We start from the raw sequence: 26,716 nt of genomic DNA on the forward strand, positions 1-26,716 counted from the left end.
GGGTCGCAACCCACAAGGAAAGACCTGGAATAGAAACTCAACCCTTCTTGCCCTGGTGGAAAGGGCTCGACTGCATTGGCGCTGAGAAAAGCAGAGAGTTCCTCTGCAAGTACTCACTTTTGATGGAAGCTAAAGGATTAAGCTTCCAATGAACAATGTGGAGGGTTTGATTCCAGATTGAGAATGTATCCTAACCGGACTAGTTGAAAAAACCCACCGGTTGGAGGATAAAAGAAGTCACCTTTGGTGGAGAAAATTTAAACTTCCCCTCCGACAGGCAGATTGGCCGGTACGGACATTTTTTTTTTTTTTAGTGGCTATACTGAATTGGAGCCAGTCAAAAACCCCTCTGGTTCCTGGGGAATAGCTGCAGGGGCCTGATTAGGTGCACGCCGCTGACTAGAACGAGCGTGCTGAGGCATAGCCCGAACCGGCTGTCGAGAAGTAGGAGTATAGGTACGACCCCTTAAGGCACAAGGAAAACTACTCTTCTCTCTAAAGAACTTCCAAGATGAGGAAGTGTATGCACAGCATATCTACAGTTTTCTGCTGAGTCTTCTCCTCCAGGAGAGAGGCACACAGTCACGAGAGTCTGCGCATCACTGTACCTAGAGCAGAAATCTAGGTGTTACATTACAAGTGTCGAAAATGCCCTTAGACAGGAACCTGCGACACACCGTGTGCTACCTGACCACTTGGTGAAAAGGTTTAGCCTACTCCGGTGGGAATGCTCGTAAAGATCTGACAAGACTTGATTTTGGATGCGATCATGCCAGCCTGGTACGCCATTCTCCAAAAGAGGCTAAGGATGTATGCTCTGGCCCCGGGGGCGCCGAAGTAAGTTCTTAGAACTCCTATCTGTTCTGAGTGCAGAAGACTCAGGTGAAGATAGTAGTCCAGGACCTCTAGCATCTGGGCATTGGGATTCACAATCTCCACTGTAATGTCAGATGACCATCATTGAACTGAACTAACTACTCAAACAGAGCAGCTCAGATCCAAACGCGTCCGATATGGAGGCTACTACGGGTCGAGAAGTTGCCCCAGTAGGGTGCGAACACCCATACCAGAGGCAGCATCGGTGAAGGAGACCAGGTGAAAAGCTAGATGCCGCAGGAGGCGGTAGCACCCATGGCATCCAATGGTACCCATGGTCCCGAAGCCAAGGACAAAGTCTGGAAATGCAAGGGAATCGAAACCAGACTGCTAGACCATGGCACCGACGGTACCGATGATACACATGGTACCGATGGCCCCCCGGTACCAATGGTACCCATGGTACCGATGATAGTCATGATATCTGGTATCAATGGTACCCATGATACCTGGTACCGATGGTAGCCATGACATGTGGTACCGATGGTACCCATGATATCCGGCACCAACAGCACAGACGGTACCGATGGTACACATGGCACCGACGGTGCTCATGACACCTGGTACCAATGGCACCCATGGCACTGATGGTACCTGGTCATGATATCTGGTATCGATGGTACTCATGTGCCGACGGCATCCATGATACCTGATACCCATGTATCCACGGTACCGACGATACCTGATACTATGGTACCGATGGCACTCATGATACTCGGTACCGATGGGCGATGATACCTGGTACCGATAGTCGATGGTGCCCATGATAGCTGGTGCCGATGGTGCCCATGATACCCGGTACCGACAGCACCCATGGCACCGATAACACTCGGCATCGACGGCACCCATGGTACCGATGATACCCGGTGCCGACGGGACCCATGACACCGACCATGGTACCAATGTTCCTGGTATCGACACTCCTCGGTACCGACGCACCGATGATATTCGGTACCGACAGTACCCATGGCACCGATGATACTCGGTACCGACGGCACCCATGGCACCGATGACACTCGGCATCGACGGCACCCATGGTACCGATGATACCCGGTGCCGACGGGACCCATGGTACCGATGATACCCGGTACCGACGGGACCCATGACACCATGTTCCTGGTATCGATACTTCTCGGTACCGACGGTACCCATGACACCCGGCACAGATGGTATCCACGGCACCGATGATACCTGGTACCGATGTACCGGTGCATCGACGTCCAATGCCAGGATACCTCCATAACAGAGGGAGCAACGCTCTCGGCACCGACTGATGTCTGAAGCCCGGATACCTCCATAACCGAGGGAGCAAAGCTCTGGGCATCTCCTTTGGGCATCCCTGGCAGAGTAGAATACGTCTCGTCTTTGAGACACTACTTGCGCTTCACAGGGAGATGATCCGGCCCAAGACACATCCGCCGATGCGCCCGAATGACCTGCCAAGCAGGAGGCGCCGAGGCAGGTGGAGACCTATTCGATGCATAACTATACCCAGCGTGCATCGGTCTCTGTCGGACTCCAGAATGATCTCCTTTGGGCATCCCTGGCAGAGTAGAATACGTCTCGTCTTTGAGACACTACTTGCGCTTCACAGGGAGATGATCCGGCCCAAGACACATCCTCCGATGCGCCCGAATGACCTGCATAGCAGGAGGCGCCGAGGCGGGTGGAGACTCACTTCAAAGGTTACACCACTGATATTGTGTCACCAGGTTGCCCATTCAGTGGCTGACCAGGGATGCACCTGCTTAGGTTCCTGGTTTTTCCTGTGACATACACCTTCACCACTTGTGGGGCTTAAAGACAGTGGTGTGCTGGAGCAGGCTCTCACAGATCTGGAGAGCCATTTGTAAAGTTTTAATAAATGGATCCTAAAAATGTGGGCTTGTTTAGTTTGCTGGCGAGAGAGAGCCCACAGATAAAAATATGCCAGCACTTTTAAAAGAAAAAAGAAAAAGAGAAGCTTATATGCTTTGTTTTCCTTTCAGGCACAGCCCCTTGTGACTCTGGCAACTACTTAACTTTTTCTTGCCCCAGGTACAAAAAAGTACCTGTATATATAAGCCACAATGAACCTGCCATGAAAGGATCAAATGAAAAAATAAAGAACACCCAAAAAGGGTAAAATAAAAAAGAGATTTTACTCCGAGGACCTGAAGAAAACACGAAGAACTAACGAACTCCGTGTCTCCTCAGACGCGGAAAAAGAAAAACTGAGGGGCGTGTCTGCACGGCGAGCGGGAAGAGGTGTGCGCACATGCGCAGTGTGATCGCTCGCGCGACAGAACGCCGTAGAAGAGATTTTTAGATTTTGCTTTAAAATCCTCCGGGGCCGACGTGGCGTCACCCACTTGTGAGAATATCAGCCTGCTTGTCTTTGGAGAACAGGAAGTAACATCATGGGGGCGGGGTTCGACAGAGAGGAGACTCCGGGGTTGGCACAGACAACTTTCTCTGAAACGCTGCTGCTGCTGTGCAAAAGAAACAAGTTGAAATGTAAACTGGGGGGGAGAGCTGCCAGATTGTGGTGGTGGCGGGGGGGGGGGGGGGGGAAGTTTGAGGGGCATGGAAGGTTTAAAAGATAGGAAAGAGAAAAGCGAGAGAGATTTGAGCTGGGGACTGGCAGCTAAAAGGCAGGGGGAGAAGGAGGTACCAGGATCTAGAGAGGGAGGCCCAATGATCCTTATTGTCCGGGGACCTAGATTACTGTCAGTCCGCCCCTGGCAGATAGATTTATTTATTTATTGGGATTTATTAACCGACTTTATGAAGAGATTCACCCAGGGTGGTGTAAACTAGGTACAGTTTAACATCAAACTTACAATTTTGTTAACAGTATAACAATAGTAACATGAACAAGTATAGACAGAGACAAAATGAAAGAGGAAAACTTGAAAGTAGCAAATTGAGACCTAATAATACAACTACCATAAAATAAGATCAAAAATATACACATTTAACACCACTGAAATTCAAATAACAGAGATATAATATGATGTAAGCATAATAGTGACAGAATATCTAATAAGCACACAATTAGAACATTCAACTAACATTGCTATGATACTAATGCTTTTCTACAAATACAGTTTACTATATAGCTGAGGAGCCAAGTGCAGATATATAGATGGGGACAAGATGTATGGTCTAGAGTCAGTTGGGATAAATAAATGGGTGGCTAAACTAAACGCAATTCCCTTCTACAGTAAATCAACATATAAGGAACTGGTCTAAGTTACAGTTGGTGTAGCAAGCTAGTCCAGGTGAATGGGTGTATAAACATGCATTTCCCTTCTGTACTAGGGAATACACGTGTACCTTTTCGCCTCACCTTAGTCGTGTCCAAAACATGCCCAGACCACATCAGGTTTTGGACGTGTGTGTATCGCAGCTTTCTAAAATCACTAGGAACCGACACCTCTTTACTCAATGCTGTTCTCGTGGTTTTCTCCTTTACCACTCTGTCCAATTTCCATGCATCCAGCTTCTTTTAAGTTTATGTGACAGTAAGGACCTATTGATTAACTTTGGCTACAGCTCCTTTTTGCCAGACCACGCCAGCCCTGTATGGCAGTGAACACACATGAAAGAGGGTCGGTCTGCTGTGCTCTCAAACACTCATGTGCTTAAACATCTTGCTTGCTGATCCTTTCAAAAAGTGTTCTTACCCATTTAACTAAAATGGAAATAGCCTATGGACAATTACTAAATCATTCTGAAACTCATCCTTGGGGCAGTAGTTTTAAACCGCAAAAAGGTAACAACATTTCAAGATTCTTGAAAACTAATCAGAAGTGAAGTTTAACATTCCACAGAGCAACAGCTGAAAACCTGCCAGTTGGAACTTTTGGAAAACCAGGGCAGACTAAGGGAACTGGACCCCTTGGGAATAAGGGTCATGGGCCCCTAACCACCTATCATAAATGATTAAACCAGGGGCAGACTGAGGGATCTGGGCCCCTGGGCAATAAGGGTCATGGGCTCCTAACCACCTATCATAAGTGATTAAACTAGATAGAAGCTATGGGAGAGTGGGTCCCCTACTGATGTGGGCCCTTGGCACTAGCTGTTGTCCTAATGGTCGGTCCGCCCCGGCCCAAACAGATCCTGAGCACCTCTTGGGCATCATCTAGAACTAAAAAAACTGTGGAGATGACCAAAAGACTATACTGAGGAGAAAACCTGGTATTCTGAAGCAAAGCTCTTTATTAAAATAAACATATGTATGTTTGTAGGTATGCAAACATTGAGGTTCAGATTTCTAATCGTTCAGACATTAGCCTGTGGAGTTTGGTTCTTCTGTTTCTGCGTCATCTAGGACAGCCATTCTGTGACATGTCTTGGCTGCTACCAAATTCAGAAAGTTGGATACCTGGAATAGCATTTTGTAACTCAGCCAGGGCAGAGGCTTCAAAAGCAAAAGCAGGCCCCATGACTTTGGGTGCCTACTAGAGTATCTGAAGACCTATTCTGGAAGCCAAAACTCATCTTCTGAGTCCAGAACTGGCTGCCCCAGGTACTTAGAAGGAAGGTGGAGTGGCAGAAACATTACATTGGACATTTATAACCCACACATACTTCATAAGTTCAGTGTGGTTTACAACCTTAGAAGTTGGACATACTCAAGAATTGACATCATGAATGAGAAAAACCCCTTGATAAGGTGACTTTTAACATTTCAGTCTTAATTGTTATTTCACCTTGTAATTGGTTATTTGTCTTGGTCTTCTGGGTAACAAATTCCACCAATTTGCCGCTTGATATTACATTACATCAACTGACATTTCTATTCCATGTTAGCCATCAAGTTTAATGTGGCTTACAAATAATAACAAGACAAAAATCGAACTATAAAAGGGAAAGAACACTCAATGATGAAATCTTATCACAACGACAAAAACTTATGATATGGAAACAATAGTGAAAAGTCAGCTTTATAAACATTTTTTTAGGAGATGGGTAGTGTAAACTTAAATAATTTCTCAAAAAGGACAATGAGAAAAGGTTCAGAAAAGAACCCCAAATATGATAAAGGGGGAAGGATCATCCAGTGGGCTGAGAACCAAAGAAGCCCAGTTCAAATCTTGTGATCTTGGGCAAATCCCTTATCCCTCTATCGCCTCAGGTACAAACTGTGAGCCCTCCAGGGACAGGAAATTACTTACATTACCTGAATGTAACTTACCTTGAGCTACTACTGAAAAAGGAATAGCTGCAGTAAATCCAAATAAATATTTAAAACAAAGAATATTTTCCAGTCAGTGCACAACAAAACCATAGAATTTGTTTCTGGATATAACGGGTCTAGGTTTGAGCAAGTTTCAGGTGGGAGTTCTAGAACTAAGAGCTCCTTTCACGATCCTTTCAGAAAGCTGCAGTAGAGATTACCGTGTGCCAAATGTGACAAAGCCCATAGGAGCTGAAAGGACTTTGTCACATTTGGTGCACCGCTAGTTACTAGCAAGGCTTTGGAAATGGAGCCCTAAGCCAGGTAGACTTGGGGATTGCTTTAGGGTTGCCAACTCTGCAATTTTCCTGCAGAATTGGGCGAGTTTTTTTTCTGGCCATGGGCACTTTCCGGCAGTTGCAGGTTGTGACTTTTTGCGCCGGTTTGGGGTTTTTTGGGTGGCTGCTGTTGGTTCCTCCTCCCAGCTCTCTCTACCATCACCTTATTGGTCAAATTTGGAGCCAGAATGAGGCTTGGTTCCAAATTTGACCAATTGGAGAGTGAGGTGCATAATGAGGTCATCACTTGATGATGACATCACATGTTGCTCTGGGGGTGGGGTGGGGAGGAGGAGCTGAGCAGCAGCAGTACCTTGAGAGGAAAGAGCACAGCAGTTGGAGCAGAGCAGCCACCTGGGAAGAGGAGGAAGCAAAGCAAGTGTGCCTGCACGGGTAGGACCCCCGTCCCCCTTCCCCCTTCCCCCACCCACTCCTCAGCCCGTTTGGCTGCTTGGGCTGGGAAGTTTTTTCCTTTTGGCAACCTTGGATTGCTACCTTTTACTTCTGGGAGTCAGCAACATTACCAAGGTTGTTCTGTACCTCGCTGAGTAGCATAGTAGATTAGTGGACTATAAAAATCAGGGACTAGATCTTCCTAATGGGATCTGCTAGGTTCTTCCAAGGGAGATTGGATGCACTCCTCTGCCTCATTATGCAACTTCTTATGTTCAGTTGGCTTAGTATGAGGTGCACAGATACAAAGATTTCACGTTATAGCTTTTTGCAGAATTATTTGAATCTAGCCAACAAATGATTAGCCTTGCAAAAATGGCCCTGTCCAAAATTATGATGATTTTTTTTCAGTTTATTATCAATTGTGGTTTTGAATTTGGCTATAGATTCCAGATATGGACACCAAAGTGTGGCAGCCATGCAGGTCTTCCACCCCTCAGTGCTGTTTTCCTTTTAAGCCCTATGTTGATTCTATCCATTTCCAAATGGTTGCATTTACAATGGTTTTGATTTAACATGTTGATAGAAATGGAAGTGGGTTATAAAAATTAAACGGAAAGTAGCTGATATTCAAAGCGAATTATGTGTTTTCTGGCAGGTGAGGTTTACTTTATATAACTTGCCTATCCGTACATTTTCAGCTAATATACGGAGAAAACATTGGTGTGTAACTCGCTAAAGGGCCAGATTTTCTCCGTATATTAGCTGAAAACGTACGGATAGGCGAGTTATATAATCCCCACCTGCCAGCAAACGCACAACTCGCTTTGAATATTGGACCCCATTCTGTTTAATTGTTATAACCCAAACCCAGAGCCCACAATGATCCATTTATCGGCTGCTGGACAGATAAGTATCTGTTTAATTTAGGCCCACCAATTAGAACAGCTAATGTAAACAGATAATCATCGACACGGTTCCCTCTCACACATGTATTCAGTAGCACTGCTTCAAAGGACAACACTGCTGATGTATGTACAAAGGGGATTTGCTATATTACCTTTCTCTGGTACAACCAAAGTGGTTTACATATTATATGCAGCCAGGTACTTTCTCTGTTCCTGCTGGGCTCACAATCTGTTTTTTGTACCTGGGGCAATGGAGGGTTAAAGTGACTTGCCCAGGGTCACAAGGAGCTGTAGTGGGAATCAGGGCCACCGAGAGTCTGAGCAGGCCCCCCCCCCCCCCCAGGATCGCCGCTGCTGTCACCCCCACCAAGGATTGCCACCCTTGGCTGGCAGGGAATCCAGCGCTGCTCTTTCCTCTGCCGCATTGCCTGCCCCTGCAGCTGCTTGTTCTCTCACGTCCCGCATGCTCAGTTTCAAAACCGAGTATGTGTGGCCTGAAGGGAAAAGCAGCCACTTGGCAGGCAATGTGGTAGAGGAAAGAGCAGCACTGGAGGAAGACCTCTTTTGCTGGCAGGGCCTGGGGGGGGGGGGGGGGGGGGGGGAGGGACACAGCCACCAGCCAAACCAGAGGTCCTGCTGTGTCTGCTCCTCCAGGTCCTCCCCGGCCACCAAGGGGGGCTCGATGCTGGAGTTTTCTCTCTCCTGCTCCTGTCGGGAAGTGATCACCTGAGTGTCTGCACATTTTGTCCATTAGATTGTAAGCTCCTTTGAGCAGGGACTGTCCTTCTTTGTTAAACTGTACAGCGCTGCGTAACCCTAGTAGCGCTTTAAAAATGTTAAGTAGTAGTAGTAGTAGTAGAGAGAGACCCCGGTGCCAGGCCCCCCTTGGAGGCCCGAGCCCAGGGAATTTTGCCCCCACTGCCCCCCCCTCTTGGCAGCCCTGGTGGGAACTGAACCCAGTTCCCCAGGTTCTCAACCCACTGTACTAACCATTAGGTTCCTCCTCCACTACAAACACAGAGGGCTGATGTTTAACTTTAAACAGGGGTCACCCTCCAACAACGATCTATAGCCCTACTACTAAAATTAGCAACAATCTGATATCTGGTATCGAATGAGAACATAAAAGCTATCGACCAGGTATCCCACACGATCATAAAGCAGCTCCTGGATCCACACCCACCAGTCAGAAGTTCCACGTAGCCCCTTTATCTGATGTGTTTTAATTATTCATCTCAATTATCACTGGGATGCAAAGCTGGCAGCAGGACAAAAGCCACACAGGGTCATATACCATGCCTCCTGGCCTCATCATTCTGCCTTGAAATTTTGCTTCAGCAGAGTTATGGGTTTGTCTAGAAAATGGTTGGATTGTTAGAAATGTGGGAGCAGTTGCAGTAGCTGTTAACGCGTCTTCAAGCTCAGCTACTGATCTGATCACCGGTGCTATTGCAGTTTTCTGTGTGCATTAGCTTGTGCCCAGGCTTTAAAATAATCCTATTACTAGGCTCCAAAGGTGCAGCACATATGCAGGTAGACTGCAGTCACAGCTCCAGCTTTCCAGTGTCTGGATAGTGAAAACTGATTGCTAATTCTCCTCCAACATGCACGGGACTGGAGGTGCTTTTTGGCTAATCTTCTGGCAAGTTTCTCACCCACCCACTCCCAGTGCCACACTTTTCACTTTGCTGTACCCTCTATGCCCAAATTCATACATCATCCCCCCCCCCCCTCTGGTCACAGTCAAGTTCTACCTAGTAAGCTACCTTTTATGGCTGCTTTTAAATCATAAATCCATGGCTCACCCTGATCTCAGACATAAGCATGGTTTCGTTTCATACATTTCTTGAAATCTCTTTGGCTTCTCTTCACTACTTTGCAAATTCCCTGGAGTAGGACTCCTACATGTATCTTGTAAAGGGCTGGGAATAGTCAGGTTCACAATTTTTACTAAAGAGAAATCATTAATGGGGGGAGTTATCAACATGGACTACCAAGATGGGCTATTTTACCACAAGTTGTGCTATTTCAGCACAGGGTCTCATTAGACAAAATGAGATCCTGTACTAAAATCCCACGACTTCTGGTAAAATAACCCGGCTTAACAGTAGCCCACGTTGATAACTTGACTCCTAAATGTTTTAGAGAACTTAAAGGACATTCAGCAGTTAACGTGTGAATTAGTGCATGTTAACTGTTTGCATACAAGTGCGGTAATTGTTACTAGAAACATGATGGCAGATAAGGGCAGTACAGCCCATCCAGTCTGCCCATCCTCAATAACCACTAACTCCTCCTTTTCCTAAGAGGTCCCATGTGTACGTCCCATGCCTTCTTAAACTCTGACACAGTCTTCCTCTCCACGACCTCCACCGGGAGGCCATTCCACACATCCACCACCCTTTCTGTGAAAGATTATTTCCTCAGGTTCCTCCTAAAACTATTTCCTCTTAACTTCATCTTATGCCCTCTCATTCCAGCAGTTTCCTTCATGTGTGAATTAGCACGCGCTGGCACGACAGCGTGTGCTAATTCACATGTTAACTGCATGCTGTGTTAGAGGCAGGTGTGGACAGAATATGTGCAAGAGGAGGTGGTAAAGACATCTGTGCTAACTGCAAATAGTCTTAACACATGATAAAGAACAGTTCAGAGGGGGAACCTGCAAGGGATGTGCTGAACAGGCTCCCCCAATGATTACCACACAGCCTTTGCACATTAATTTTCCTGTTAATATACAGTGGGGGGAATTCTACAAATCTCGCCTAAAGTTAGGCACAGTTTACAGAATACACCTAGTGCCCGTCCCAAAAATTAGGAACAGCCAATTACACTAACTAAAACCTGGTGTAAATGCCCATACCTAACTTAGGTGTAGATTGGGCGTATTCTACAAGTGTAGGTAAATTTTAGGAATGCCCATAACCAGCTCATGCTCCTCCCATGGCTACACCCCTATTGAGATCTGCACGGTACAATTTATGCACACCACTGCATAGAATATGCTTAGCATGTGGTGCGTGTAAATTCTAATTAGTGCCAATAATTACTTCTTAGTGGCACCGATTGGCTTGTTACTCAATTAAGTTACATGTGCAATTTGTCCGTGAGGCCAAAATTGCACACATAACTTTAGTCGCCATATATAGAATCCAGAGGAGAACGAGCAAAAAACGTTTGTCTTGTTGGGCGGACCGTGCAGGTCTTTTTCTGCCGTCTTCTACTATGTTACTATGTTACTATGCATGTTACCATACTTTAGTAAAAGGGCCCCTGTGTAGTACTGAGGACGAGCTCATAGCCAAAGATGATTAAAAAAGAATGCTCCCCTGTATATACTGCTCCATGTAGAATTGTTCTCCTGTTTCAAAACCTTTCATATTATTCTAATGTCAGTCCCCCAGGGCAGGGTGAGAGATTACAGTCGTGCTATTTATAATCCTAAAAACCAAGGTCAGAAAAAGTAAAGGGAAGACAGAGGGGGAGTACACTACCCTGGCCCTCTACTACAAAAATTAAAGAGCAGCAATTAAAAACAGGAGAAAGGCGCGAGGGGCAGCGGCGCCGCCGAGATCCAGTCCAGGCTTTTGACTGTACAGCAGAGCGAACTGTGGGATTTGTGGTCTCCTGGCATTGGGGGGGGGGGGGGGGGGTCACACTCACCCGGGTGTCGGTTTCGGAGAGCCCCGCTTCGGCGGCGATCAGCATCAGGCTGGCCTCGTCGGGTTGCCGGCTCTTGCTGAAGTTGTACTCCAGGATCTCCAGCTGCTCTTCGGACACGCAGCAGCCCTGCGCCTCCTGGGGGCGGGAACTCATGGCTCAGGTCGGATCGGGAGCAGCACTGGCGGGTGGGAAGAAGAAAACGCAGACAACTCAAATCAATTCCCCTCCTTCCAAGGCAGAGCGCGGAAGCCTCGCACTAGCGCTACAGCAGCCCGCCCAGCGCTACCTGCGCAGCGCGACCAGAAGTAGCTTCTTTTTATTGCTTGGGTTGTCACCGCTTGTGACCTCTGGTCTCTCGCTCTTTTTCCCATCAGCTAAGATGAGGGCTGGCAGGCACTACAGGTTTAAAGTTTTGGAGATCAGCCTGGGACATCACAGGCTGTTGCGTATATTGTGGAGGGACTACTTTCTAACACCCAGTCCACTCCTACTGATAGAAACAGCTTTTATAGACATTGTTTCTACAAGATTTTAGACCTGTCCTCGATTTTTTAGCAACACCCATCTTGGTGCCTTTTGGTACCCGCAGCAAGTGATTTGGGATGGTACAGGCAGGGACTCAAAATATATAGGAGCCAGCTGTGTGGGGTACAGTGCACCCCCAGTTTTGAGCAAGCTCCTTAACTGTGTCCAGAGAAGAGTCATTTGTATTGTGCTTGGCACCCCTCAATCTTCACAGTGCACTAGTCCAGAACTGGCCCACAGATCCCTCCTGGAATTGGGTCGTGTCATGTGACAGCCCCGGTGCAGTTGCCAGAGCTTTAGCATCAAGAAGGAAGTAAGCAATTTTTTCTGAACTGTGAGAGCTGGTAGAGAAGCAAAGATTTACATAGCCAGAAACCAGAGTCACATAGAAAGAAAGTTGTAAGAATAATTCATATAAATATCTTACCTAAACATCACCAGATGAAACAAGGAAAGATTCCCTATGAAAAAAAGTCCTGTCCAAAAGAGCAGGGAAGGGACATAGGACAACCCATCCAAGCAGTACTCCAGAGGTAGATGGGTAGAAAATATTTATTGCCAAAGATCAGATATGATGGACTTGGCCCGGTCCCGTGTTTTGGCCGTAATATGGACAGGACTTTTTCTCGTAGGGAATCTTTCCTTGTTTCATCTGGTGATGTTTAGATCAGATATTTATATGAATTATTCTTACAATTTTCCTTCTATATATGTAGAACTGTGTCATGTCACCATAACCATATTGAAAACACTTAATCAGGCACAGTAAACTCACTTTGCTTATCTGCTTGGTTACAATTTTCATTTATGGCATTATAGTGTAATATGTAAGCATGATAAGCTCAAACCAAAAGGAAGGAATTTGAACAGAAGTAAAAACTATATTAATATGCATCTTTATGGTACCTTTTAGCCCTGCAGTATCTAAGGGTTGGAAAATCTGGAGTTTAGCTTTGGCACCTGATTTGCAGGATGGTTTCTCGGGTAGGGGGAAGAATTACATTACATTATTGTTTACTTATCTTCCGCATATACCTGGTCAGTTCAACGTGGATTACAAAATAAAAAGAAACTGGGAATGGCCCAGAGAATTACAAAAATTGAACTATAACATAAAATTTTAAACATTATAGCATAGTTGTTTAAAAAGCCACATTTTCAATCTTTTCATAAAACTCAGATAAACATTTAGGGCCCTGTTCGCAAAGGTGCACTAGCGTTTTTAGCGCGTGCTAACTATGTAGACATCCATATGGCCATCTGCATGGTTAGTGTGTGCTAATTTTTAGCGTTCACTAAAAACACTAGTGCACATTTGTAAACAGGGCCCTTAAATATCTAAGGACAATTAAAAGAAACTCCAATACTGAACACCTCTAGATGATGGAAAATGCAATATTTATTTATTGCATTGGATATACAGCCAAAGGCCTGCACATAGGTATCTAGGCAGTTAACAATGTTAAAATATCATGGGATCTGTTAATTGTACCAACATATTTGCAGTATGATGAATCACTACTGAATACATATACTGAGGTGCAAAAATCATGAAATATTCTAAATATCATAGTACAAAGCTTAAACATAATCCTGTCCTGAATGGGCAGCCAGTGCGCTCTTATTAAGAGAAGAGTTACTCTATGATATTTCCCTGCTAAATAAACTAACCTAATTGCCATATTTTGCAATGTCTGAAGTTTCTGTAAGAGAGAGGTACTACAGCCCGCATACAGTGAATTGCAGTAATCCAACTGGCTTAAAATGAAGGCTTGAACTAAAAGTTTGAATTGCTCAAGACAGTTACAAATCCATCATAGACATTTTAAATATACGAAGATTTTTCTTGAAAGTTGGTCAATATGTTTATCAAATAATAGATTACTATCCAAAATTACTACTACTGCCTTACTACTGGAAGCCTTCTGGGACAGGAAAATACCTACTATAACACACCTCCAGCTTGATACTGATAAATCCAAATCCCTCAGGTACAATGTAAGACCTGTTTACTAATCTGTGGTAAAATAGCATGTTTGCACTGCTGTGCACTAGTTTACTGTGGGATTCATTAACCTGAGGTACTGTGGGCTAGTAAATCCCATGGTAATTTTCTTAGTGTTCCTGCAGTCAAGAACGTGACATGTTCCCGGCCACAGTAAAGCACAACAGCAGGCCTGTAAAAAAAATCCCACCACCCCACTAAAGATCTACCTCCCTGGTGGAATAAGTATAATAAAGTATTCAGAAGCGTAGTCAGGTTATGACACCAGGGGGAGAGGACAGCGGACTACGTAGGCGCATGCATGCACTGCGTAGATGTGACGGACTGCCTGAAAATAGGCGCTGCCAGAAGTTCATTTGGGGGGAGCGGTTGCTCCCCTGTCACCCCACCTACCTATGTCTCTGAAAAAATTATATTTCCAGTCATCCCATCTCCCACCCTCAAATTCTTCCCCCCCCCCCCAGCCACACTTCTTTCTTCAAAAAAAATTGCCACCCCACTACACCCCTTGTGCCCCACCCTCTTTCAACTGGCACTTAAAATCTCACTGGCTGTCCAGTGGGGGGAGGGGGCAGGATTGCCATCTGCCAGCCTACATTGTTATTTTTTGGTGCTGCCACAGAGAGCTTAGTTAAACATGGCCTTGGGTGAGGACTACCACCTACCAACTGTACTAGACTATAACCTACCTTGAACTTGGATTTTAAAAGGTGGGTAGTAAAATCTAAATTCAAGCAGCTTTATACCAGTGTATTTGACTGCAAATACATTTATAACAGAGTGCACTGTCTACTATCTTGTAAAGATACTAGTAAAAAAAGGCCCGTTTCTGACACAAATGAAATGGGCGCTAGCAAGGTTTTCCTCGGTGTGTGTATGTTTGAGAGAGTGTGTGTGAGAGTGATTGTGTGAGAGAGAGAGAGAGAGAGAGTGAATGTGTGTGTGTGACAGAGAGAGAGTCAGTGTGGGTGAGAGTGTGTGTTTGAGAATGAGAGTGTGTGCGAGTGTGTGACTGTGACACAGTGTGAGACATAGAGTGTGTGGTGGACAGTGTATGAGAGTGAGATAGACACTGTGTGTGTGCCAGAAATACCTCCCCCCTCCCTCTGTGTGGTCGCAGGACTCCTCCCCCCCTCTGGTCCCCCTCGTCTCAGGTCTCAGGACCCCCCCTTTCCCCCTCTGGTCTCAGGACCCCTCCCCCTCCTCCTTCTCCCTCCCCCCTGTCAAGACTCTGGACCCTCTCCCCTCTGGCCTCAGGAGGACAGATGACTTCCCATTGCAACGTTGGTGGTGCAGTATCCGCCCTCCACCAGGCCCCCCCAAAGTCGCCGCCCCTCACCCCTACACCCCCCCCAAGTTGCCACCACTACCACCCTCTACCCCCCCCATATGTTTCCAACCGCTCCCCCCCTCCACCCACCCCCCGAGGTCACACCAGCCACTGCTCCCCCCTCCCCCCCAAGGTCGCACCAGCCACTGCGCCACCCTCCACCCCCCCCCCAAACAGGTCGCCGCCGCTTCCCCCCCCCCCTGTCCTACATCAGCTCAGCGCCGCTCCCCCCTCCGTCCGATACAAAAAAAAAAGATTTGAACCTGCAAAAATGGTTTTAAGAAGGAAGCTGTGCCCCACAGCCAGCCATCGGTTGTCAGCTATGCATCTGCTCCTCTTCTCACCTTTGACGTCACTGCCCCTGGAGAAGAACCCCGGAGGAGCTCACTGCGTAGCGATGTGAGAGGTGAGAGGAGGAGTGGATGCACAGCTGACAGCCGATGGCTGCCTGCGGTGCTCTGTTTCCTTTTTAAAAGCATTTTTGTAGGTTTTTTTTGTTTGTTTGTTTTTGTATCGGATGGGGGGGGGGGTAGCGGTGCTGAGCTGATGTAGGATGGGGGGGGGGCTGAGCGGCGGCGACCTGTTTGGGGTAGTGGAGGATGGAGCAGTGGCTGTTGCGACCTTGGGGGGTGGGAACTTGGGGGGGATGTAGGGGTGAGGGTCTGCGACTTTGGGGGGTGTGGCGAAGGGTGGATACTGCGCCTCCTATGTCCAATCAGAAGCGCGACACGGTCGGTGAGTGTCTGCTCCGCCCACGATGTCATCACGTTTGACGCATGAGCGGGGCAGACACTCATGGTGGAAAAGCGATCTCAGCCACTTCACTTTTAGAACGTTGGGAAAGTGAGGCTTCATTAGAACGTTGGAGGTGCGTTTTATGTAGAGAGATATCGTCACCAGTCCCCTGGATTCTACAAAGGTCACTCAAAGTTGGGCACAGATCCCAGATGTGCGCATAAACTAATTAGTCAATTAGATGCCAACAGTCAATTACTGGGGTTAATTAGTACTAATTATGAGTTACAGGTGCATCTGCCCTATGCCTTGTTCTATAACATGGGCACCTAACTTTCACAGCACAAAACTGAAAAGGAAGCATGGCATTGGGAGGGGCATAGGCAGGTCAGGGGTGTTGCGAGAAATGAGGCACCCTGTACATGCCTACCAGCATAACATGTTCTTTCGTCTCATGCGTACTTTTTATGCTGGTAAGTATTTTATAAGAGACTATCTACACTGTGAGTCAGTGTTTATGCACAAAAATAGTTTATAAATTACCCTCTTGGTGAATTTCACTTATCTTGACAGGAGGCATTTTCTTATTTACAACTGCAACATTATATTGCCTCCTTGGACAAGACCCCCTGGACAGGGGCGATTTACGAGACTTTGGATACAGCCCTGACTTTGGAATCTCAGCGTAAAGTTCCACTGACTTTTCATCATCGTTACCTTTAGGACAGCACCGCCCAACCGAACTTTGTTCATCTAGAACAAATGTGGGCAGCGGATCTGGGCACCGCGTTGCCGGAGGGACCTCTGTTGTCCTGGATCCAGGGTCTGCGAGGCCTCACAGATCATGTCCCTTACTGGAAGTTACATTTCAAACTGAATATGAGACTTTATTACTCACCCAAGAGAGCTTTTTTAAATGAAAATCTGCTTCTCAGCAGCATGTCCTAAGTGTGGGCATTCGCATCTCTGGGGCTCATTCTGTGGAGTTGGACAATGATCCAGACTTTGTGGCAGTCAGAAGTAACATTTGTATTTAGACTTTGGGCTCTCCCACTGTGAATTGAACCGCACCTAATTTTTGGCACTGCCCCTGAGCTGGCCCCTCGCAGACGGGGGGGGGGGGGGGGGCACTCCAAATTCCTTCAATGGGTGACATTGATAGTTTTAAAGGTGGTCCTAACAGCTTGGCTGGCTAGGGACCCCCCCCCCCCCCTCAGTCCAGCAGGGCAGAGTAGCAATGATACAATCACTTACAATGGAGAGGTGGCAAGTTCAAGACTTGACATGTCCTGGTTGTCAATTCCAGGCAATTTGGGAGCCACTCAGCTTATTTTTTCTTCTCATCTCCATGGGCACCATCTCTCTTCTTTGCTTTTTCCATCCACTATTTCCAGCATCTGTCCCTCTGAAAACCCCCTCCTCCCGCGGTCTGCATCTCTCTCTTTTCCCTCTTCCTCCGGGCACCTCTGCTTACTTTTCCTGGCACTCTTACCCCTCCGCCCCATCCACAGTCCGCATTCTCTCACTCAGCTCTGTCTATTTGCCCATCTCGGCCCTCTGAACTTGCCTTTAGTGCTGCTGCACTGAAGCCATGCTTTTCTCTCTGTAGTGTGCCACCCGGAGACAGGAAGTTCTGTCAGAGGGGGTGGGACATACAGAGAGAGGCTTCATGGGGTGAGAGAAGCAGCATGCCATCAGTGAGGCAGTGCTAAAGACAAGTTAGGAGGGCCAAAATGAGCAGGCAGATGGAACCGAGAGTGAGAGGATGTGGTCCATGCGGGGGGGGGGGGGGGGGGGGGGGGGGGGTTAGACCATTTTTCCCATCTGTTTGAGGGCCGCAATGGAGGACTTCCAGGGCTGCATGTTTGAGACCACTGCCCTACTTGTACTCTAGTTTATGAGGATGCATAGCCATCTATGTGTCTTTAGAAAATACTAGCAAAGAAATTTTGGATAAAAAGCACCACTTGACACCAGCTTGGGTTAATTTTAATAAGAGGTGAAAATGACTATAAAATTATTCCCTTAAGGGCAGAGGTTCTCAATAGTAGCTTGTTTTTTTAGGGTAATGAAGATAACTTTATTTGCAAATATATTGGATAAGTATTTAGTGCTGGCTGTATAGACTGATGAGGAGCAATAGCTGTGAATATGATTACTTATTTTTTTATGAATTCATATTCATTTGCCACCTTTTTGAAGAAATTCACTCAAGGCGGTGTTCAGCAAGAATAAGCCAAACATAGGCAATAGACAATTAAGCAGTAAAAATAATCAAATAACAATATACAGTCTGGCATAGTATACTATCCAGCTTATTTTCGAAGGAGAAGGGCGGCCATCTTCCGACACAAATCGGGAGATGGGCGCCCTTCTCCTAAGGGTGGCCAAATCGGTATAATCAAAAGCCGATTTTGGCCAGCCGCAACTGCTTTCCGTCGCGGGGACGGCCACAGTTCAAGGGGGCGTGTCAGCAGTGTACCGAAGGCGGGACGGGGCGTGGTTAAGAGATGGCCATCCTCGGCCGCTAATGGAAAAAAGAAGGGCGGCCCTGACGAGATTTGGCCAACTTTACTTGGTCCCTTTTTGTTCACAACCAAGTATTGAAAAGGTGCCTGAACTGACCAGATGACCACCAGAGGGAATCGGGGATCACCTCTCCTTACTCCCCCAGTGGTCACCAACCCCCTCCCCCCCCAAAAAAAAATTTACAAACAGTTTTTGCCAGCCTCTATGCCAGCCTCAGATGTCATACCCAGCTCCATCACAGCACTATGCAGGTCCCTGGAGCAGTTTTTAGTGGGTACTGCAGGCAGGCGGACCCAGGCCCATCTCCCCCTACCTGTTACACTTGTGGTGGTAAATGGGAGCCCTCCAAAACCCATCAGAAACCCACTGTACCCACATGTCGTTTTTGAGATGGGCGTCCTCGGTTTCCATTATCGCTGAAAACCGGGGACGACCATCTCTAAGGTCGACCTAAATGTTGAGGTTTGGGCATCCCCGACTGTATTATCGAAACGAAAGATGGACGCCCATTTTGTTTCGATAATAGTGGTTTCCCCGCCCCTTCGCCGGGATGCCCTTAGAGATGGTTGTCCCTGTTCGATTATGCCCCTCCACGTATTTTATGAATATAACCTTTAAAAATGTAGCTTCCTATTTGAAAAGGAAATAAGCATGTGAGATTAAAAATGCATCCTGTGGTAAGCCGAGATAACAAAACAAACAGTGAGGCAAACACAACCAGCTGGCACTATTGTCAGAATTATTTTGCAAATATTTTACAGTTGCTATTTCCTGTTGCATTAATTTAACTGGCTGTCCAAAAGCATAAAGCCTTTCTGCTTGGAAAGCAGTACAATTCAATAGTTGAGCTAAAAGAGAGGGGGGTTGCTCAAAAGTCAATAGCAGGATTCAACAGCCGATCCACTCATTGCTCTTGCCTGAGGCTCTGGAACCTCTCTGAGCCTCTTGACTCTTTTGAGAAATACCAAGATCTCTGTAGCAAACATGAAATCAGCTGATGACCCTGTTGAAATTCCCTCCGAATGAACATTAAAGGTACAGAGAAGGTGACCAAGATGATAGAGGGGGGTGGGATGACTCCCCTATGAAGAAAAGCTGTAGGGGTTAGGGCTCTTCAGCTTAGAAAAGTGTGGTAGCCATGTTAGTCCACTCTTAGTTCAGGTTTCTTGATTGATTTTCAAAATTCTCTAGTTTCCTGTGAATTAGTATTCGGTCCCCTGAAATTAATGATTGTTGTTGAAAAATTTTACCTAATTGTCCTTCCAGGTCAGTTTGCTTTTTCAACAACCTTCAGTTTGACTTTTTAAAAGTTTATCTGCGTTGAATTATTCAGGGAGACAGTAATGAATGAGGTACAGACCTTGTGGAGAGATTCTAAAGCTGTCCAAATTGTCTCCAGCGAGACCTCGTGAGGTTTAACCAGGGGCTGCATCGCCAGAGCACAGGAAGTAATTTCCTCCTGTGTTGCTGCTGTCGGCGGTTCCTCCGTGGTTTCCCCCACCGTTATCCCGGGCAATCGCTGGGCTCCCTGCGCCGGTCCTAGGGTTGAATTTGGCGTTGCTATTGCCTCCGGAGCGCGCCACTCCTTCAATCCCATTCTATCTTCGACGGTCGGTACAACGCTTCCGGGTGCACGCGTTGTCGTCGGGGTCAACGGTCCCAGCGGGCTGAGCGATAAATCGCTCTCCTGAGCAGGGCTCTTCCTTTCCCCGCTAGTGGAAATGCCCGCTACCAGAGTAGAAACCAAAAATGCAGACAAAGACTGCTGCCCAGGCAAGGAAGGGATCTGCTTCGGGAGGGGTGGGCCCCTCAGCTTCCCTTTCCTTTTCGGCATGGTTCGATAGGAAAAAGTCCGTTGTAGAGTAATTCTCGGGAGCGTCTTTGTCGCACATCCTGCTAGATCGCCATCGTTAGTCCACTCTTAAAGGTTATCAATAGAAATCAAACAAAATAAAACATGAAAAAGAAAATAAGATGATACCTTTTTTTATTGGACATAATACATTTCTTGATTAGCTTTCGAAGGTTGCCCTGACGAAGAAGGGCAACCTTCGAAAGCTAATCAAGAAATGTATTGTTATATCCAATAAAAAAGGTATCATCTTATTTTCTTTTCCATGTTTTATTTTGTTTGATTTCTATTGACAGCTTAGAGAAGAAAGGGTTGAGGGGAGATATGTTAGAGGTCTATAAAATACTAAGTGGAGTGGAACGGGTAGACGTGAATGGCTTGTTTCCTCTTTCCAAAAAAATACAAGGGCTAGGGGGCACACAATGAATATGCATGACATAGATTTGCATATGATGGAGGTAGGGCATGCAAATATACCTCATGCATATTCATTGTGGGTATCCCGAAAACCTGACTGGCTAGGTGTGTCCCAAGGAGAATTCCTGCTCTAAAGGAAGATAGGCGCCTAATTTCCTTTATAGAATACTAGTATAACTGGGTATCACTGTTTCCTTTAAGCTGAGTGGGTGTCCTCCAACTGCATGTCTGGCAGCAAGGGGTGGTGCTGCAGTATTGTGTTTTCAATTGCTAGGGATAGGCAGGTTCCCTGGAGTCCTGCAGAGGTTGTCCATTCCTCACTATGGAAAATGTGATAGTGAAACAGCACCACCCACTGGCAAGACTGTAGGTGGAGGACTCCTGAGGCTTGCTCAGCTTAGAGGGAACACTTCTGGGTATATACTCACTTCTGTGTTTAGGCACAAGTACTTATGCCAGACATAGAGCTGGTGTAAATGTTTGCACTTCACTCTGGAGATACTTGCATAATTTACAGTAATAACTCATCTTGAGCTACTACTGAAAAAGGTGATAGCAAAAAATCTAAATAAATAAAATAATATTCTGTAGGTTATACTTATTTTGCTCACACCTTTTCCAGTAGTAGCTCAAGGTGAGTTACATTCAGGTACTCTGGATATTTCTCTGTCCCAGCAGGGCTCACAATCTAAGTTTGTACCTGAGGCAATGGAGAGTTAAGTGACTTGCCCAAGATCACAAGGAACAGCAGTAGGATTTGAACTGGCCACCTCTGGATTACAAAATTGGTGCTCTAACCACTAGGCCACTCCTGTGTACCCTGCCCAGACTCCATGTGAATACCCACCTGCAAAGTATGCACTATTGAAGATATGCACCTACTTAAACAATAGCACAGAGCTGGATTACTGCCATTTATGTGCATATGCGTGCATATACGCACATCTATGACTTGAATACCAGCATTTCTATTTCTATTTCTTATGCTTAGCCTATTACAAGCATGCATTGTAAAGCTTGCCTTTATTTATTAGGCTGTGCCCCTGTTGGAGTGCTTCAGTTGACTCTGCCTTTGTAATGTCTTTGAAGATGTAATGTTTATATATATAATTGTGTATATTTTATTATTCTCCTCCCCGGATAAGGGCGGATTATAAATACTAATAAATGAAATGAAATATTTGCTACCTAACTTTAGACAGCCGCTTACAGAACTGCTGAAAATTCTTCCTCATTGCCCTGGTAGTGTTTAGATAGTGTCGGGGCAAAACATGCGAATTCTACTGAACTCCGTGGATAGTCAGCGATATTCAGCTCCTACCTGTATTTATTTAAAACATTTCTATTCCACACGATCTTGCAACTCTCTGCAGATCACAGCATAACATGCATTATATAATTTTAAAAGAAGACACACACATGCAATAAAAGATTCTTGACTAAAACAAATCTGTCACTAAAATAATAAGGAGCTTAAACACCCAGCTTTAAACCACCGTAAAAGTTTGGGCAAAAAGGAAAGCCTTGAAATGTTTATGGAACTGAAGAAATGATGTCATGCCTCTTAAATTAAAGGAAACAAATTCCACTGCCTCGCACCCTCAATATAAAATAGAGTTGAACAGTACTCAGTTAGCCTAATATGATGAAAGGAAGGGATATCAAGCAAAAATTTGTCTGACAAACGCAATGCATGAACAGGCTGATAGAACTTCAAAGAACTAGCTACAGAAAGTTGCATATCATTGCTTAAAACCTTAAAAATTAGCAACAAGATTTTAAACCTGATTCTCTACTGGATGGGCAACCAGTACCTATATAGCTATGAGGATTAATTTAGGACAGCATAAAGACTGTCCTGATCCACACAGATACTGTGGCAGCTGAATATCACAGTGAGAGGGTGAATCCAACTGGAGGAGGGGTGGTGCTATTGAGTCAAACAATACAAATTCTGCAGGAAATAAATTGCAATGTGGAATCTTTATGGATCGAAATTCCATGTGTATAGAGGAAGAGAATAGTGGGGGGGGGAGGGGGGAAGAGATATACTATCATTCGCCTGGCCAGAATGAACAGAGAGATGATGACTTGTTATTAAAATTAGGGAAGCTAACAAATTTGAGGAAATTGTAATAATGGGTGATTTCAGTTACCCAAATATACTAACCAATTCTACTCAATGAAACCCTGTATTGCAGGTGTGCATTCATATATATTCATGAAAATATGTGGAGAAAAAAGACTTCAGAAACCACGGAGATATCTCTTTAAAGGAACACCTTTCAAAGTTAAGAGAACTCCTCCTCAATCATTAGTCTTCACAAAAAAAACTCCACTCTTCTTATTCATAAAATACTTATGCACACACCTTTAACAATACAATAAGGTAGAGGCTAATAATTACGCCACACATGCAGAGAAATTCACTTTCAATTATTACTTAGTTTGAATCATCTTAATGTCGACAGTCCATGGTCGCTTCCTCAATGTCCAATAATCATAAGCCCAACAGGAGAACCCTGTTTCGCCGCCACCGGGCTGTTTCAAGGGCCGAAAATACGTCAAAGCTTCTCATTTCACCGCAGTACTGCCTCATCTTGGCGTCAAGTTCCTAGATGTAATTAAGGACTGCTTCATGGAGCAGCTGGCTCAGGAGCCAACAAGAGGAGGAGCTATTTTAGATCTAGTCCTTAGTGAAATGCAGGACTTGGTAAAGGTAAAATTATGTATCATACCTGATAATTTTCTTTCCAGTGGGTTGTGTCCATCTACCAGCAGGTGGAGATAGAGAGCAAACTTTTGCCTCCCTATATGTGGTCATGTGCTGCCGGAAACTCCTCAGTATGTCGATATCAAAGCTCCATCCGCAGGACTCAGCACTTAGAGAATTACACCCACGAAGGGACACTCTGCCCAGCTCACCACCGCCGAAACGGGGGAGGGGAATTAACCCAGCTCATCCCCACACAAGTGGGGGAGGGGAATCCGTCCAGCTCATCCCCGCGGAGCGGGGGAGGGACACCACACCCGCCGATGCGGGGGGATTTGGCTTATCCTGCAACCGCAACCGCGGGAGGAGCTGACTGACCCTAACACCGCCGAAGCGGGAGGGTTACAAAGCTGCCCTACAGCCGCACGAAGCGGGAGGGAGTGCCGGCAGAATTTAAATCTCAATCCAGCCCCGTAAAACGGAGGGGAGAGGAATGCAGCAGCTCACTGTAACACAAACTCGTCTCAACTCTTGAAGAATCCAAGTGAAAGAAGAACTTGAACACGAAGTCCTCCTGAAGTAACTGAAGGCTAAACTTGAACCTAAAATTCAACCAGAATATAAACAGTACAGATATCTGGGAGGGGCTATGGATTGATCAGCTATGATTAATGGAAAGAAAATTATCAGGTATGATACATAATTTTACCTTCCATATCATCAAGCTGATCAATCCATAGACTGATGGGATGTACCGAAGCAGTACTCACCCAGGGCGGGACATAGAAATCCCTGACCGCAACACTGAAGCTCCAAACCGGGCCTCCGCCCGAGCAGCCACAGTCAAGCGGTAATGCCTGGCAAAGGTATGGGCCTTCCCCGCGGCCACCTAAGCCGCTGCAATGGCTTCCTTGCCCATCTTGCCACTGTAGGCTTAGAAGCCTGCAGACCCTTACGAGGACCTGTAAACAGGACAAACAGATGATCCGATTTCCGGAAATCATTGGTCACTTCCAAGTATCTGATGATGACTCGTCTCACATCCAGAAATTGAGAGCAGAGTATTCCTCTGGGTAGACCTCCCTACGAAAGGAAGGGAGACAGAGCTGCTGAATCACATGGAAGCGAAAAACAATCTTGGGCAGGAAGGAAGGCACTGTGCGAATAGTCACTCCTGTCTCAGTGAACTGCAGAAAAAGCTCTCGACATGAGAGTGCCTGGAGCTCGGAAACTCTTCTGGCTGAAGTGATAGCCACCAAAAAGACTGCTTTCAACGTCAGGTCTTTCAGAGATGCCCTCGACAAGGGTTCAAAAGGCGGCTTCTGCAATGCTCTTAGCACCAGGTTGAGATTCCACGCAGGCACCACTGAGTGCAGAGGAGGGCGCAGGTGATTAACTCCCTTGAGAAAGCGCACCACATCTGGCTGCGAAGCCAGGGAAGCACCCTTGAGGCGGCCCCTGAAGCAAGCCAGAGCCGCTACCTGAACTTTCAGGGAACTGAGCGACAGGCCTTTGTCCAGACCTTCTTGCAGGAACGCCAACACTGAAGAAATTGGAGCAGTGAAGGGAGAAAGTGAGCCTGCTTCACACCACGCTGCAAAGATACGCCAAACCCTGGCGTAAGCAGTAGAAGTAGAGCGCTTCCTCGCTCTCAGCATAGTGGCGATGACCTTGTCTGAGAAGCCCTTCTTTCTCAGACGCTGCCACTCAATAGCTAGGCCGTAAGACCAAAGGGGGAGGGATCCTCCATCACCACGGGACCCTGATGTAACCGGCCCTGCTCCACTGGCAGCCGCAGAGGATCGCCGACTGAGAGCCTGATCAAGTCCGCATACCAGGGACGTCTGGGCCAATCCGGACCCACCAGGATTACCCTGCCGGGATGCTTTGCCACCCGGTCTAGCACCCTGCCCAACATGGGCCAGGGCGGGAACACATAGAGAAGCTCTTGTGTCGGCCACCGTTGGAGAAGAGCATCTACTCCCAGGGATCGAGGGTCCCGTCCTCTGCTGAAAAAGCGCGGCACTTGGCAATTGGCCGATGACGCCATCAGATCTAGGCTCGGCTGGCCCCAGCGCTTCGTGATGCCCAAGAACGCCTGAGCAGATAGCTGCCACTCTCCGGGCTCCAAGGTATGGCGACTGAGAAAGTCCGCCTTGACATTCATGACTCCGGCAATGTGGGTCGCTGACAGCTGTTCCAGGTTCGCTTCCGCCCACTGGCATAGATTCATGGCCTCCTTGGCTAGAGGGGCGCTCTTGGTACCTCCCTAGCGGTTGACATAGGCCACAGCCGTGGCATTGTCCGACAGGACCCGTACAGGCTTCAACACCAGTACCGGGATGAACTCCAACAACACCAACCGAATGGCTCTGAGTTCCAGGAGGTTGATAGACCACTTGCCTCTGCAGGAGACCAGAGCCCCTGCGCTGTCCTTCCCAAGCAGTGGGCTCCCCAGCCCATCAAAGAGGCGTCTGTCGTGACGACAATCCACTCCGGGGTCACCAGAGGCATTCCTGCAGACAACTTGTCTGTCTGCGTCCACCAGCTCAGCGCCTTGCGCACTGCTGGGTCCAAGGGAAGGCGCACAGCATAATCGTCCGACATCGGAGTCCAGCGCAGCAGCAGAGATTGTTGTAGTGGTCTCATATGAGCCCTGGCCCAGGGCACTACTTCCATCGTGGCCGTCATAGAGCCCAACAGCTGCACGTAGTCCCAAGCCCGAATAGGAGAGGCTACTAGGAACTAGTCCACCTGAGCCTGAAACTTGACAATCCGATTTTCTGGCAGGAACACTCTGCCCACTTGGGTGTCGAATCGAACTCCCAGATACTCCAGGGACTGAGTCGGGCGCAGCTGGCTTTACTCCCAGTTGATGATCCACCCCAGGGAGCTCAAAAGAGCAACCACCCGGTTCACAGCTTTGCCGCACTCTGCATAAGAGGGGGCTTGGATCAACCAGTCGTCCAGATAAGGATGGACTTGAACTCCTTCCTTCCTCAGGAAGGCCGCGATGACCACCATTACTTTGGAGAAGGTCCGCGGAGCAGTAGCCAACCCGAACGGGAGGGCTCTGAACTGGAAGTGTCGGCCCAGTACTGCAAAACGCAGAAAGCGTTGATGAGGAGGCCAGATGGGAATATGCAAGTACGCTTCCTTGATGTCCAAGGATGCCAGGAACTCTCCTGCCTTCACTGCCGCTATAACAGAGCGGAGGGTCTCCATGCGAAAGTGCCGAACTTTCAAGGCCCAATTGACCCCTTTG

At 46.9% G+C, this 26,716-nt stretch overlaps 1 protein-coding gene across 2 annotated transcripts in view; it reads right to left on the reverse strand.

Annotated features, from left to right (window-relative positions):
* Nucleotides 1-26,716, reverse strand: part of HOPX (HOP homeobox) — an 86,315-nt gene that overhangs the window by 19,105 nt on the left and 40,494 nt on the right. The window contains exons 1-2 of one of the 2 annotated variants that reach the window (XM_030194557.1): nt 11,632-11,735; nt 11,346-11,523 (exon numbers count right to left, since the gene is read on the reverse strand). In XM_030194557.1, the coding sequence (XP_030050417.1) occupies nt 11,346-11,498 (153 nt within the window). In that variant the 5' untranslated portion in view covers nt 11,499-11,523; nt 11,632-11,735. Of the gene's footprint in view, nt 1-11,345; nt 11,524-11,631; nt 11,736-26,716 lie in introns of those variants that run through there. The other variant, XM_030194556.1, reaches the window with a different exon arrangement.

This window comes from Microcaecilia unicolor, chromosome 2, assembly GCF_901765095.1.
Source record: "Microcaecilia unicolor chromosome 2, aMicUni1.1, whole genome shotgun sequence".
NCBI classification, from domain to species: Eukaryota; Metazoa; Chordata; class Amphibia; order Gymnophiona; family Siphonopidae; genus Microcaecilia; species Microcaecilia unicolor.